We start from the raw sequence: 14100 nt of genomic DNA, 5'->3' as shown, positions 1-14100 counted from the left end.
GTAAAACGACACCGCTTAGGCATTTCCATATTCCAAATCCAACCGAACCCCTTTTCCTTCGTCAATAAAAATAAAAAAGATCAGATCTCATCACTCTCTCTTCGATTCCAATCTTCTCTCGACTGTCTTCCTCAAAGGTACGTTTTCGAATCGCTTCTCTCCGTCTCCGAAGTATCGATTCCAAAATTAGGGTTTAGGTATTTCACTTTCCATCATCGCTTACGAATCTCTTTTTCTCTATGTTTGAACCTCCTCTCGTTTTGATCTCTATGGCGTTCTCTTACGTTTTCCTCAGGTTCCTCCACCACTTTATGCTTCACAAGCGAGCTAGTGAAGCATCATCTGTTGCTAGCGAGATCGTCAGTCAGTTCCGATTTAGCATCGTCCTCTTCGCCGATTAAGAGACGCCGCATCGATATCACTGATTCCGCGTCTGAGAACTCTCGATCGTAGCAGCTTCTGGTAGCACTAGCAGCGGCGGTAGCGTCGTACAGCAGCAGCGCGACATGGCTTTTGGTAATTCGAACCGTCAGGAGATCGATGAAGATCTGCACAGCAGGCAGCTCGCCGTGTACGGGCGTGAGACGATGAGGCGTCTCTTTGCTTCAAACGTTCTCATCTCGGGGATGCACGGCCTTGGCGCTGAGATTGGTATGCTATTCTTTTGATTTTATCATTGAGATGGTGGTCTTGGAACTCGTATAGTTATATTATTATTTGGGTGGTTCAGCCAAGAATCTAATCTTGCTGGTGTGAAGTCTGTGACACTGCATGATGAAAGAGTGGTAGAGCTATGGGACTTATCTAGCAACTTTGTTTTCTCTGAGGATGATGTTGGCAAGAATAGGGCGGATGCTTCTGTTCACAAGTTGCAGGATCTTAACAATGCTGTGGTCGTCTCTAGCTTGACCACAAGCTTAACCAAAGAGCATCTTTCTGGTTTCCAGGTATGTAGACTTGCTTTCTATTGGTTCTATTTGGTCTGAATCGTTTTGTGTACTGGATTGTTGCTAGATAGATATATTTGAGTAATGATAATTTTGGAATTGTATTGATAAGACATAAAGAAATGGTTACTGTCTTCTTAGACTTTTCTGGTTCTATTGTTATGCTTATAGGTGTGTACCTTTGTGTGGGTGGTTCTTGTTGGTTGGTTGGTTTACGCTGATTTATCTACTTTCCTGTGAAACAGGTTGTTGTTTTCTCTGAATAAGCTTGGAAAAAGCAATTGAGTTTAATGACTATTGCCACAGCCATCAGCCTCCCATCGCCTTGTCAAGGCTGATGTCAGGGGTCTTTTTGGCTCCGTCTTTTGTGATTTTGGGCCTGAATTTGCAGTTCTCGATGTTGATGGAGAGGAACCACACACAGGCATCATTGCCTCCATCTCTAATGAAAACCAGGCATTATCTCTTGTGTTGACGATGAGAGACTTGAATTTCAAGATGGTGACCTTGTCGTTTCTCTGAAGTTGAGGGTATGACCGAACTGAACGATGGGAAACCAAGGAAGATAAAAAGTGCACGGCCATATTCATTCACCCTTGAAGAGGACACTACAGGCTATGGAACATATGTGAAGGGTGGTATTGTCACTCAGGTGAAACAGCCAAAGTTGCTGAATTTCAAGCCGTTGAGGGAAGCTCTTAGTGATCCAGGGGATTTTCTGTTTAGTGATTTCTCTAAGTTTGATCGGCCTCCACTCCTTCACTTAGCATTCCAGGCGCTTGATCGGTTTACATCTGAAGCTGGTAGATTTCCTGTTGCTGGCTCGGAAGAGGACGCTCAGCAGCTTATATCTATTGCCACATCCATCAATACGGGGCAGGGTGATTTGAAGGTGGATAATGTCGACCATAAGCTTCTAAGACACTTTGCCTTTGGAGCCAAGGCTGTCCTGAATCCGATGGCTGCAATGTTTGGCGGTATTGTTGGACAGGAGGTTGTCAAAGCTTGCTCTGGAAAATTCCATCCCCTCTTTCAGGTGATATTTCTTTTTTCATGTACTTGGGTTAGAAACTGTGGATACGACAAATAAAACTCAAAGCTCTTTATTAAAACCTTATCAAGAACAGAAATTAAACAAATCTCAAGAGAGCTATGTTCCTCTCCTTGCCTAACCCGAAAAAGCATCAAAGCACTCTCTTGCTTGGAGGAGTTTTACATCCAAGCGTTCATCCATATATAATATGTTAAAACGTAAAAGTAGTTTAAAGTATATAAAAATAATTAGGAATCTTGTAGTTTCTTAAAGTTAGAGATAGAAATCCAATGATAAAGGAACATTAACTGATACGCATCATCGCTCTTTTTTTGACACATATTGTTTCTAGTTTCCTAATGGCACCTGATGTTGAACTTCTTATTTTCTTTATCAGTTTTCTACTTCGATTCAGTGGAGTCACTCCCCTCTGAACCTCTGGATTCTAGTGACGTTGCACCAAGGAATAGCCGGTACGATGCCCAAATATCTGTATTTGGGGCCAAGTTCCAGCAGAAACTCGAAGATGCTAAAGTTTTCACAGTAGGGTCCGGTGCTCTTGGCTGCGAGTTCTTGAAAAATATGGCTCTGATGGGAGTTTCATGTGGAGACCAAGGGAAGCTGACAGTGACTGATGATGATATAATCGAGAAGAGTAACCTCAGCCGTCAATTTCTGTTCCGTGACTGGAACATTGGACAGGCTAAATCAACGGTTGCTGCTTCCGCTGCTGCAGCTATAAACCCCAAGTTCAACATTGAGGCGCTACAAAACCGTGTTGGGCGCTGAGACAGAGAATGTATTTGACGATGCCTTCTGGGAGAACTTAACTGTTGTCGTCAATGCACTGGATAATGTCAATGCGAGGCTCTATGTTGATTCTAGGTGCTTGTATTTCCAGAAGCCGCTCCTTGAGTCTGGGACTCTTGGTGCAAAGTGTAACACGCAGATGGTTATTCCACATCTAACTGAAAATTACGGGGCGTCAAGGGATCCACCAGAGAAACAGGCCCCATGTGTACAGTGCACTCGTTTCCACATAACATTGATCACTGTTTAACTTGGGCTCGCTCTGAGTTTGAAGGTCTGCTTGAGAAGACTCCCGCTGAAGTGAATGCATATCTTTCCAGCCCTGTTGAGTACACTAACTCAATGATGAGTGCTGGCGATGCTCAGGCAAGGGACACATTGGAGAGGATTGTTGAGTGCCTTGACAAGGAGAAGTGTGAGAACTTCCAAGACTGTTTAACCTGGGCTCGACTCAGGTACTGACACACTCTTAATTAGTAAAGTCGTACGTAGGTTCAGAATAGCAGTGGTAATGATAGAATGAAAGATTTTAACCTGTGCTTCTATGGTTATTTAGTTCTTTTACGTGCAGCATTTCAGGATTCAGAATTGTTTAATCGGAAAATAAGTAGGAAACCATTAAAAAGTTTAAAAAACGTTGTCAGGAGGTAAGAAGTCCTTTGTGGAGTCTCATTAATGTGTTTCTATTTCACGTGACCAGGTTTGAGGATTACTTTGTTAACCGCGTAAAGCAATTGATATACACATTTCCTGAAGATGCTGCGACAAGCACTGGAGCTCCATTCTGGTCTGCTCCTAAAAGATTCCCACGTCCGCTCCAGTACTCCTCTTCTGATCCAAGTCTCCTCAATTTCATCACGGCCACTGCTATTTTAAGAGCAGAGACATTTGGGATCCTGTGCCTGAGTGGACTAAAGACCCAAAGGCAGCAGCTGAAGCTATTGACAATGTGATAGTCCCAGACTTTGAGCCAAGAAAGAAAAGATGCAAAGATTGTGACAGATGAGAAAGCCACCACTTTAACCACTGCTTCGGTGACGACGACGCTGCGTCATCACAACGACCTCATTGCTAAGCTCGAGAAGTGTAGGCATAACTTGTCTCCAGATTTCAGGATGAAACCATTCAATTCGAAAAGGTAATATTCTCTGATGCTATTCTCACTGAATGAAATCTAATTGATAACAAAGGTTGAATCTTAACCAAGGAGTGTTGTTATTTGAATCATATTGTGTGTTTGTAGGATGATGATACAAACTATCACATGGATGTGATAGCGGGTCTAGCCAACATGAGGGCGAGGAACTACAGCATACCTGAAGTCGACAAGCTGAAAGCAAAGTTCATTGCAGGGAGAATCATCCCAGCCATTGCGACCTCAACAGCCATGGCCACTGGTCTGGTCTGCCTCGAGCTCTACAAGGTCTCGATGGAGGACACAAAGTGGAAGCCTACAGGAACACATTTGCCAACCTGGCGCTCCCCTCTTCTCCATGGCTGAACCGGTTCCGCCAAAGGTGGTGAAGCACCGCGACATGGCTTGGACCGTTTGGGACAGATGGGTTCTAAAAGGAAACCCGACACTGCGTGAGGTGTTACAGTGGAGGAGGACAAAGGTCTTAACGCGTACAGCATCTCTTGTGGAAGCTGCCTCCTGTTCAACAGTATGTTCCCGAGGCACAAGGAGAGGATGGACAAGAAAGTAGTGGATCTAGCTCGGGATATCGCTAAAGTGGAGTGCAGCCGCCTTACCGTCGCCATCTTGATGTAGTTGTGGCTTGCGAGGATGAAGATGACAATGATGTCGATATTCCTCTCGTCTCCATCTATTTCAGGTGAGTATTTATCAAATAAACCAAAAACAGAGGAGGAGAAGATGATGAAACTTTTGAAAGAGACAAATGTGTGCGGTTCTGTTTCTTTAAAATGTTTTTCTTTGTTTTTCATGTACTATTGCTGGTGTGGGTAAAATCCACACGTCACCCACCATCTGAACATGTGTCTTGTCAAAACCTGAGTTTTCGTTTATCGCTGAACGCATTCAGCTTCATGGGGGGTATTAATATTTTGTACTTGAGATACCTAATTTGAGTTTCTTCAGGATGCTCTAAACATCATGGCAAAGATATAAGTTTTCTTAAATATATTTTTCCTGAATAGCAATGAAAGAAAATTTCAGATACCATAAAGGAAGAACAAGAAACGACTTGGTTAATGGAAAGTAAACTCATGGAGACATTTGGCGCCAAGCTGAAAACATATGAAAAAACAAAAAGAAAAACAAAACACAAGTTGAAGCCTGAAGGAGAGAGTTCATGCATTAAACCATAACACACATAGATTTCACAGAGGAAACCTGCCCAACAGTCAAAACATGATTGCACCACTCAACTTTACCCCAAATGTCACCTCCTTGACGTCTTCCAAGCGAAATCTCCGCACACCAAATCTACTGTGTTTTTTCACTACTCGGTTCTTCTTCTCTTTTAGAAAAATACAAAGCCAGATTCTGACCGAACCGCACAATATCTGTCCAAAATCGGAGTCTTATCTCAGCCAACAACTCATCCAAACTTTAACCACTCCCCAGCGCCACTCCACAATAATTCCTTTTTCTTTCAAGTCAAGATTATAAAACAACGAGATATGAGCCCATTGCTACGGGTTCTATTTGATGTTTTAATTTAATAAAAGTCATAAAATAATAAATTATTTTATTATATTTTTATTATTGTTTTTTGCATATGTTGTTTGAGATTTGTTTTATAATTAAAACCTGTTTTCACATATAAATTTAATTTAATATTTTATTTTATAATCATGGTGCATAGATGAATTCTTATAAACTTTGTACATCGGATTAGAGAAAATACTATACCTAAAAGTTTAAACTGAACACAACCTGCATCTTTTTAATATTAATCTTTTTAATATTAATCTTCTTAATATTAATCTTTTTAAATTAATCTTTTTTAAAAGTTGCCATTTTCAATATTCATTTTTTCAATATCATTAATATTTTATAATTTTTCTTGTGAATTAAATAATTGTTACTATCATGTTTATCGTTAATTTTTAAGTAAAATTACTATTAAATAAAATTTTACAATGCTCTCTTGCCAGGATGTAAGAAAAAACAAATCTTAATTGGTTAAGATTAGAAAATAATTATTTTTAGAAATCTCTTTTATTTAGGATTTTAAGAAAAGAAGAAGTTATTTTCATATAATGACAGTTTTTATTGATACATTCACAATCTAGTTTTTTAGTTGACACATGTCACAATGATATCAGGTGAAATATTTGAAGTCCATTATGGTTTATATTTTTTTTAACACAAAATTATTAAAAAGTAAAGTTAGTTAATTATAAGAAAAATACGATTATGTTACATTTTTATTTTATTTAGACTTTTAAAAGGGAAACTAATTATTTGATAATTAGTTTTTCTTTTATATTTTTATACAGCTATTTTATTTTTAATAGAAACAATTCTGTTAAATTATTTGTATATTTTGTCTTATACATACAAACACATGTCACAATATCTTATTATATAAAGGAAAATTACTATTATTAAATATATTTATAATAAAATTTTTAATAAAATTCATTTTGTTAATATCTTAGTATATATTTTTATTTATAAGATATATTAACATATGTCACAATCTTAAATATATAATTGACATGTGTCGCGATCATGTTAATTAGCAACGTTGAAAAACCAAACTTTATATAATAAGATTACAGAGAATTAGTCACCTATAATACATTTAAACACTTGTCAATCAACATATTAATCTAAAAATATCTACATACACATACAATAAAACTAAACTATGTTCAGATATTATAAATTTTTGGACAGAGTTCAAATTGGATTCTTCTGAGTCTGGGTAAATTTTTAGGAACGTAAAAATATCTAAATAACTTATATGTTTAAAAATGACACTAAACAATTTATTAAAAGGTAAAAATCAACATCCGTACAGGCGTGCATAGCTCTAGTAGACATTATTTCAGAAGTTATTGCTTAGTTTTCTTCACCACATGTCATTCTAACAAAGAAATGATGATATCTATATTATTAAAACTGAAGTACCTTTTGGTACTGTTTGGAAATTTAGATAGTAGATTAAATGAAAGTTGTTTGGAAACAATGATAGCAGATTAATTTTTTTTTATTTACATAATTAGTCACTGTATTTCTTTCTTATTTACAGATTCTGTCGTTTGGAAACTTGGATAGCAAATTAAATAAGAATTGTTTGGAAACACAGATAGCAGATTCAATATTTCTTTTTATTCATACATTTAGCCATTGCATTTCTTTCTTATTTACAATGAATTGTTATTTCTTTTTGTTGAAATAAAAACACAAACTATAATATATAGTATATATTAATCTGCTACAATACAATTTTCAAGAAAACCAAATATCATAAAATTAATAATAATTCATAAAAACCTACTGTAAAATTAAATCATTTTTAAATAAATAAACAAAAAAATCAATAGGTTAATATATGAATATTATAATTACATCAAATTGCATCAAGTTATAAAATTATAAATATAATATTACGTACAGATACAAAACATAAAAATATAAATTGACATTTTATAAAATCAATGGTTTATAAATTTACATTGAACGCAAATTAAATCTAACATCCGCGCGGGGGCGCGGGTCAAGATCTAGTGTTCTTTAAAAATGATGACATGGATCATATATAATTATGACATTGCTTAACACAATTATGACATAAAATTTGATTATATAAATTCAAACTAAAACAATACATATATGGTAATTTATCATAAACTTACACAGTAAAAAAACTAATAAAAAAAATATTCATTTATGTTATTAGTATTTAATATATTTTTAATGTTTCTAATGACAAACATCTATATATTGTAAAATTGCAGTAAGATATTGTATCAATACCACATTTTTATATATAATACTAGGACCGGCCCGCCCTACGGGGGGAGGGGGGGAAGTTATAATAAAAATAATTTTATAATAATTTATTAAGTAATTTAAAATTATGATAGATTAAAAAATATTATAAATGAAAAAATAATGAAAGAATTATGAAATCATTATAATTATTTTTTTGTTTGAATTATAATGACAGTAAATTTCACTATTCTCTGATAAATAACATTATATTTTTAATATTTATTTTAATTCAAATGTTTTGTTTTATAATATTCATAATTAAACTAACTTATTTAAGGGTTTTTTTTTGCAAATATGACTCAAAATTTAAAGTCATTCCTAAAGTAATTCATGCTTCTTTTTTGTGATGTAATTGTATATTCCCTTTGTATGTATATTTTGTAAAATATTGTTAAGAAAAGTATATAATAATGTTTATGGGTTTTGAGAATTTTAGGGTGTCCAAGGATTATTTATGTTAAGATTAGTTATATTTGAGTTAAATGTTTAATGAGGGGGTTCATGAATGATTTAATGTGATAGTCAATGAGGATGCATGAATCCAACCGACTTCCATAACGGTTCCAAAATTCAACTAAGGGTAGAAGAAGTGGAATCGAAAAGCCAAATACGACGCCTTCCAACTGATCTTGATCGGAATTCAGCGTGGCCGGCCAGCAAATCTTCATTGGCCGTAGGTTTGAACCGGAGTTGTTAAAACACAGATGATATGTCTCTCGTTCGTCGACATTATTTTGGAGAAGAAGCCGTTTCATGTAGGACCCCTCATGTGTTACCCTACAGCCAGAAACCCAATTATGTTAAGCCCAAAACACTGATCTGAAATATTATTAACAAAAAGAGAAGAGCTCATTAATAATTGTGATTAAGTGAAACACTGAGTATCATCTAAACTGGACACGTGTCGGCCTGTCAGGAACCGACTTATGACGTGGCAAAGCAGGAGTGAAGCGAATATATATATATAATATTATACTAGGGTCTGCCCACCCTACGGGCGGGACATACTTTACTTGTGATCTATATTAGTATTTTTTGTATGATTTTTTTGGTTTGTGTTTCAGGTTTGCATTTGCAGTAGATGCGTATGATAATGCTTTTTGTCATTTAGAAAGTTTTAATTGAAGAGGGATTATATGTGATAAGATATAGTTTGCGTATTTACAATAGTTATTTCTATATTTAAGAGTTGTGGCATTGATATGTTGTGAGTGAGGGCTTCGAATGGTCTTCATGTTTTTTCCTTTACAAAAATTTGATCTCGTATTCGGTGCATTATTTGTGGTTTGTAATATTTTGGGTTTGGAAGACTTCAGTTGGGGGTAATATTTTGTGTATCTTATAAGAGTAAGTTGAAACCATATTCTTTTTGCATGTTATTGGAGTGGAAGTGGTGATTATTGAAGTTGCATTTCTATTAAATGTAAAATGTTATATTTAATGCAATAAGGTAATGTGAAGAAGGTAAAGCAAAGTTAATCAAAATAACAAAACATTGAAATTGAACAATGTGAAAACTGAGTAGTGGTCGATGAGTGTAGACATTTGTTACTCATCGTAAAATCAACTCAAGAACTTTCCATTTGTTTATAGTAATAACAATCAACACATCGATTTTTCATATTATTGAGATGGTGTTTCTTGGTGGCATTATAAAGATTATATTTGTTCCATAACACTTCTTTTTTAATATATAGATGTTGCATAAGGAACGTTTGATCTATCTCCAGCATTTGTCAGCTCCATAAATGTCGGTTTGCCGTTCATAACAATCCATATATTTCATGCATTTCTCATGTCACTTTGCGATTTTTTTTTAATTCTGTTTAATATTTGTTATTATTTTGAAATGGTGGAATCATTCATCAGCTTTACCCTTTTTATTTGCATTTGATAAAATGTGTAAATATAATATCATAAAAAGTTTCATTTTTATTCTTATATTTTTTTGAAGTTTATGTATTTTAGATAATATTATATATTGTGTGCTAAAATAGTTTTAGATTGATGTAAATCTTTTGCTAGACTGTAAATGAACTATTGATTAAAAAGAACTTTTTGGTTATTAAACATTTTATTACTAAATTTCGTATATAGAATAAGATGATGAGGGTACTATTTGGATAGCTGGAATACAAATAAGTGAAACTCTCCCGGGTTCAGTCCCCAACGTGCCGCCTCCATGGATCTCTGCAACTTCATCACGGTTGTGCAGCCTTCCCGCATATGAAGCAGCTAACCCTTCTCATGGCTCCGTTGGTGATTTCGTCTTCTCTGTCGTGGTTCCGTCCTCCGCCTCCTCCGTCGCAGTTCCGTCCTCCTCCCGACCCGCCGCCCCGTACGTCTCCTTCTGTGCGCCAGAACCGCCTTTTGAAACTCTCTCTCGTCAGAACCGCCGCTTGAGCTCTCTCTCCGTCAGAACCGCCGCTTGAAGCTGTCTCCGCCAGAACCACCACCTGAAACTCTCTCTCCGCAGAACCACCAGATCCTCCTGACGCACCTTTCACTCTCGTGTTTCTCTGCTCCTTGACACATCCTGCGCCTTTTCTCAACCGGTTTCAAAAGCTCCAGATCTGGAATCTTGTTTGTTGAATATGGCTTTTGTGTTCTGTGATGAGGTTGCTTCTCTTGTGTATGTTGGTGATACAAGCTTTGTCTTCAAATATTGGTATCCTGCAGATTGTAGTGTGGTTCTTTGCTGGTGTGATCTCATACATTCTACTCGCCCGTTGAGTATGATTGTCATTGTATCCATTGAATCAACAATGGGTGGTCGATCCCCATCACCATCTCTGTCTCTCTTCCTCGTCCATTTATCCAGGTTTTATCAGAAAGATTCTCTAAATTAATGCTGGATGATGAGTTGATATCTTGGTTTGGTATTTTGGACTCTCTCGTGGTCCCTTTACTGCAGTATGCAGTTTCTTTACTGCAGTATGCAGTTCCATCTTTGTGATACTCAAGTCCTTCAGTTGTGGCAGCTTAATGGATTGATGCATCACATATCCATTCATTGTCTGGCTTCCTCCGTTATGGAGTTTGTCCTCTCCCAATTTCATTATCTACTTTATGTGGTTTTGTTGCAGGGAGTGTAATGTTGAAGATTAGAGATACTTCTAACACTGAAGTTCTAATCAAAGGCTTTATAGCCATGTTGAAGATTGTTGATTGTGCACTTGTTGCTGCTTCAATCTTGGAAATTATATCATGATTGTGGTCTCTAATTTCCAAGGCGTCGTCTCACTTTACAGCTTGATGGTCGTTGAGAATAGAGGACTTCTCGACTTCATTAGTTGTTTAAGCGTTTTGTATGCCCGTATCCTTCTATGTTGTATTTGCTTCTTTGTATTAGTTGTTTGTTTAGCCTATGTGGCTTTGTTTTCATGTTTCATGAACACTTCTTCCATTCGTGGAGAGTAGCATCTATAAAATTTCAGTTTGACAAAAAAAAAAAAAAAGAATAAGATGATGAGGATATGTAGTGCTTAATACAATTTTAAAAAATTATAATGTTGAAATTTATATGAATATAATTTTGCTCTTGTATACCGTGAAAGTACGGCCAAGACCAAGACCAGCGAGATCTTAAGAAGCTCCTTATCATTCACCACAAAAACAAATCTGCGGTTGGTTTCAGATCACAGCCTAAAGCATCTGTAATGGCCCCAAAGTTTTAAAGAGATGTACATATGTAGTATATTAAAGAGATACAGCCAAAAAAAAAAGCATCTCATCACTTGTAGAAAAAAATAATAATAAATAAAGAGATACAGCCTTTCGATTGTAGAAAAAATATTTTGATTAAGATCTATCTTAAATGTTTATGGCAACTGAAATCTCACACTGTGTGCAACTTCTTTACAGAGCTAAAACATGAGATCAGGATAAGCGGCTTAGGGTTCAGCACATTTTTCCTCTGACGAACACTATTAAGAGGGTTGAGATTCACACTAAAGGCCAAGTGAGATTCACACTATTGTGGGATGTCGTTTCACCAAGAACCGTTATCGAGGCATTCTTAGCCATCTCATGTAGCATGGATGTTTCATCATCAACATAGCTAGCAGTGATGAGATGCTTCTTCAGCTGAGTGAATCACAAAGTGGAAGCAGAGGTACTTAGAATCAGAAAACTGCAGAAAGAGAAAGAATGTGTTATGAAAATGGAATCAAAGTCTAGTGTTTTGAGAATAGTACCGTACCTCTCAATGCATGTCTTTGATACAGCATCAAGAAAACTTAGAGATGATAATCTTAGGACAACATCATCTGCACACAACACTGAGAAAATAGATTTGAGGGATGGGAATATTAAGTTTGAAGTTAGGGAGTGACATCAAAATTTGATTACTTAAGACACTGATGCTCGAATCTTAACATCAATTCAAACTTATGAAATATGAGTGATTCTGCTACTTGCTCTTAAGAATGTTTTATGAGATGACTCTCGAGTCCTAAGTCTTAAGACAAAGAGATATGGATCGAGTAGTTGTTGTGTAGAATAAGGTTTTGACTCACCGAATGGTCCATGTACGACAGTGTGCCCACCAGGTAATTGACCTTTGGATAGAACAATACCGATCCTCAGTTTTTGTGGCAACGAAGGTGTCCATAGTAGTTCGCCCTCGTCGTACCATGTTGAACTGTTGTCATCACCTTAATGAGCACAAACCAAAATATTAAACCAAAAACTTGCATAAATGATCATATTTAACATCATAATCATAGTGAAAGATTTATACTTTCATGGAAAGGAGCATTATCTCCATAGTGTAAGAGCCACCACTATCATTATCAAGCAACAGAACTTCTTTCTCTCTTCACGAACTACCTTTCTAACTGATTCTCTTGAAGGTTTACTTTTTGATATTTCAAATACTCTTTCCTTTGTTTATTGTTTGTAGGCTGAGTCAGTTGCTGCTTGATACTGAAAGGGAATCTCCATTAGAGCAGCAAGAGCAAATGCAGCTTCTTTGGCTGACTCTGATGAATCTCTCTTCATGATCTCTGTGAAATTCACAAACTTTGCAGAGAGCAGGTCAAGATCAAAGAAAAGGGGTTGGATACAGATGGAACTGAAAACTGGGAATGAGATGATCTTAAAGTTGTCAAATTCACGCTTAGGGATCTTGTCGTCGAACTTCCTCATGTCTTCCCATCGCCCGTCTCCAACACCGATTAAAGCAATCGACAAAGCATATGAGCTGTAAGGTGAAATGAACTCTGGGATAATCAGCTTCTGAAAACAGAGTACAATACAACAGAGTAGAACAGAGTTGCAGAGATGAAGAAGAAGCTATTGCTGTTGTTTCACCTAGCGTTAACATAGATCTTTGTTGACTGAGTTCTCCCTCAGCCTTATCAACACCTCTCGTTACCTTCACATTCAGAACGTAGCCTCTTGTTTGCTGTCATCTCTTCATAAGGCACATAATCTATACTCTTGGGCCAGAGAGAAGCGTAACATATGCTTTAGGTGCTGGTATAAGGCAATGTAGCTTCTCACTCTCCCTAGGTTCCTGATTTTTACAATCAGAAGAACTCGACTTCAATTGGTCTAAATAAACAAAAGAAATTCAGATCAGCTCAAAAGTACTCAGAACAGCAGATCAAGAGGACAAAGTGTGACGCTTTGGATTTCAATTAGCAATCGAGACATAAGAACAGATCGACACAAGAAAATAAGATCAGATACACACACATGCTCACTAAGAAGAAAAAGATCAATCCTTTATGACATAATTTAACAAAGGATCCGTAAAACATATGGAGACAGGAAGTAGAAGTAGATTTATGGGAATGAACAAATAAATAAGAACGTACAGAGATAAAGGAATCGGGAGATCCACTTCTGAATGCTAAGGGTGGTGAAGATGATTGATGATTGATGGAGATTGAATTAATAAGGCTTTAACACCACACGGAAAAACACATAATCTGACCGCTTCAGATTCAGTGATGAAGTTCAGAGGTCGCGGCCGGACAGAGAAGAGAGACGAACACTGGAAATTGATGTTTTTGCGGCCCAAATGAATAACGATTAATGAAACGGTGAGTTCTCAATATTGGACACGTGTTCGACACCAGAAGCTTTGATTTATCTAGCTGGAATTCTATGTGGAGCAAACTCTATTTATATAAATAGATATACTAGGTTAAGATTTGCGCCTTGCGCAGAACGAGCATCCGGTATACAAATCTTTATACGTGAACTATTATTTATTTTACATTTTACATATTTATAAAATAATAAATATATATTTTATATTTGAGAAGAAAAATAATATTACATATATAGTTAATTGGCCCCAAAACATAAATAAATATAAAGACTCTTTT

At 36.3% G+C, this 14100-nt stretch overlaps 1 protein-coding gene and 1 long non-coding RNA gene across 2 annotated transcripts; one reads left to right on the top strand and one right to left on the bottom strand.

Annotated features, from left to right (window-relative positions):
* LOC106451444 (ubiquitin-activating enzyme E1 1) lies at positions 1-4932 on the top strand. Its single transcript, XM_048774330.1, is given in 22 exon segments — positions 1-197; positions 296-362; positions 364-439; positions 442-651; positions 736-947; positions 1193-1205; positions 1208-1270; positions 1273-1404; positions 1407-1457; positions 1460-2002; positions 2378-2760; positions 2762-2987; positions 2990-3245; positions 3491-3681; positions 3684-3766; positions 3768-3912; positions 3915-3928; positions 4034-4211; positions 4214-4267; positions 4270-4392; positions 4395-4531; positions 4534-4932. Coding segments are annotated over 21 exon segments (3237 nt in total). The 5' UTR covers positions 1-197; positions 296-311; the 3' UTR covers positions 4630-4932.
* A 6611-nt stretch (positions 4933-11543) lies between these two features.
* Positions 11544-12031, bottom strand: LOC125603072. The gene is made up of 2 exons (XR_007335219.1): positions 11964-12031; positions 11544-11848 (listed from the first exon to the last, which is right to left on the bottom strand). It is a non-coding gene; the product is annotated as an uncharacterized LOC125603072 (long non-coding RNA).
* Between the last annotated feature and the right edge of the window lie 2069 nt (positions 12032-14100).

The sequence above is a fragment of the Brassica napus genome, unplaced genomic scaffold (genome assembly GCF_020379485.1).
Source record: "Brassica napus cultivar Da-Ae unplaced genomic scaffold, Da-Ae ScsIHWf_3085;HRSCAF=3899, whole genome shotgun sequence".
In the NCBI taxonomy this organism is placed as follows: Eukaryota; Viridiplantae; Streptophyta; class Magnoliopsida; order Brassicales; family Brassicaceae; genus Brassica; species Brassica napus.
This window is presented reverse-complemented; position numbering and strand designations above follow the sequence as displayed.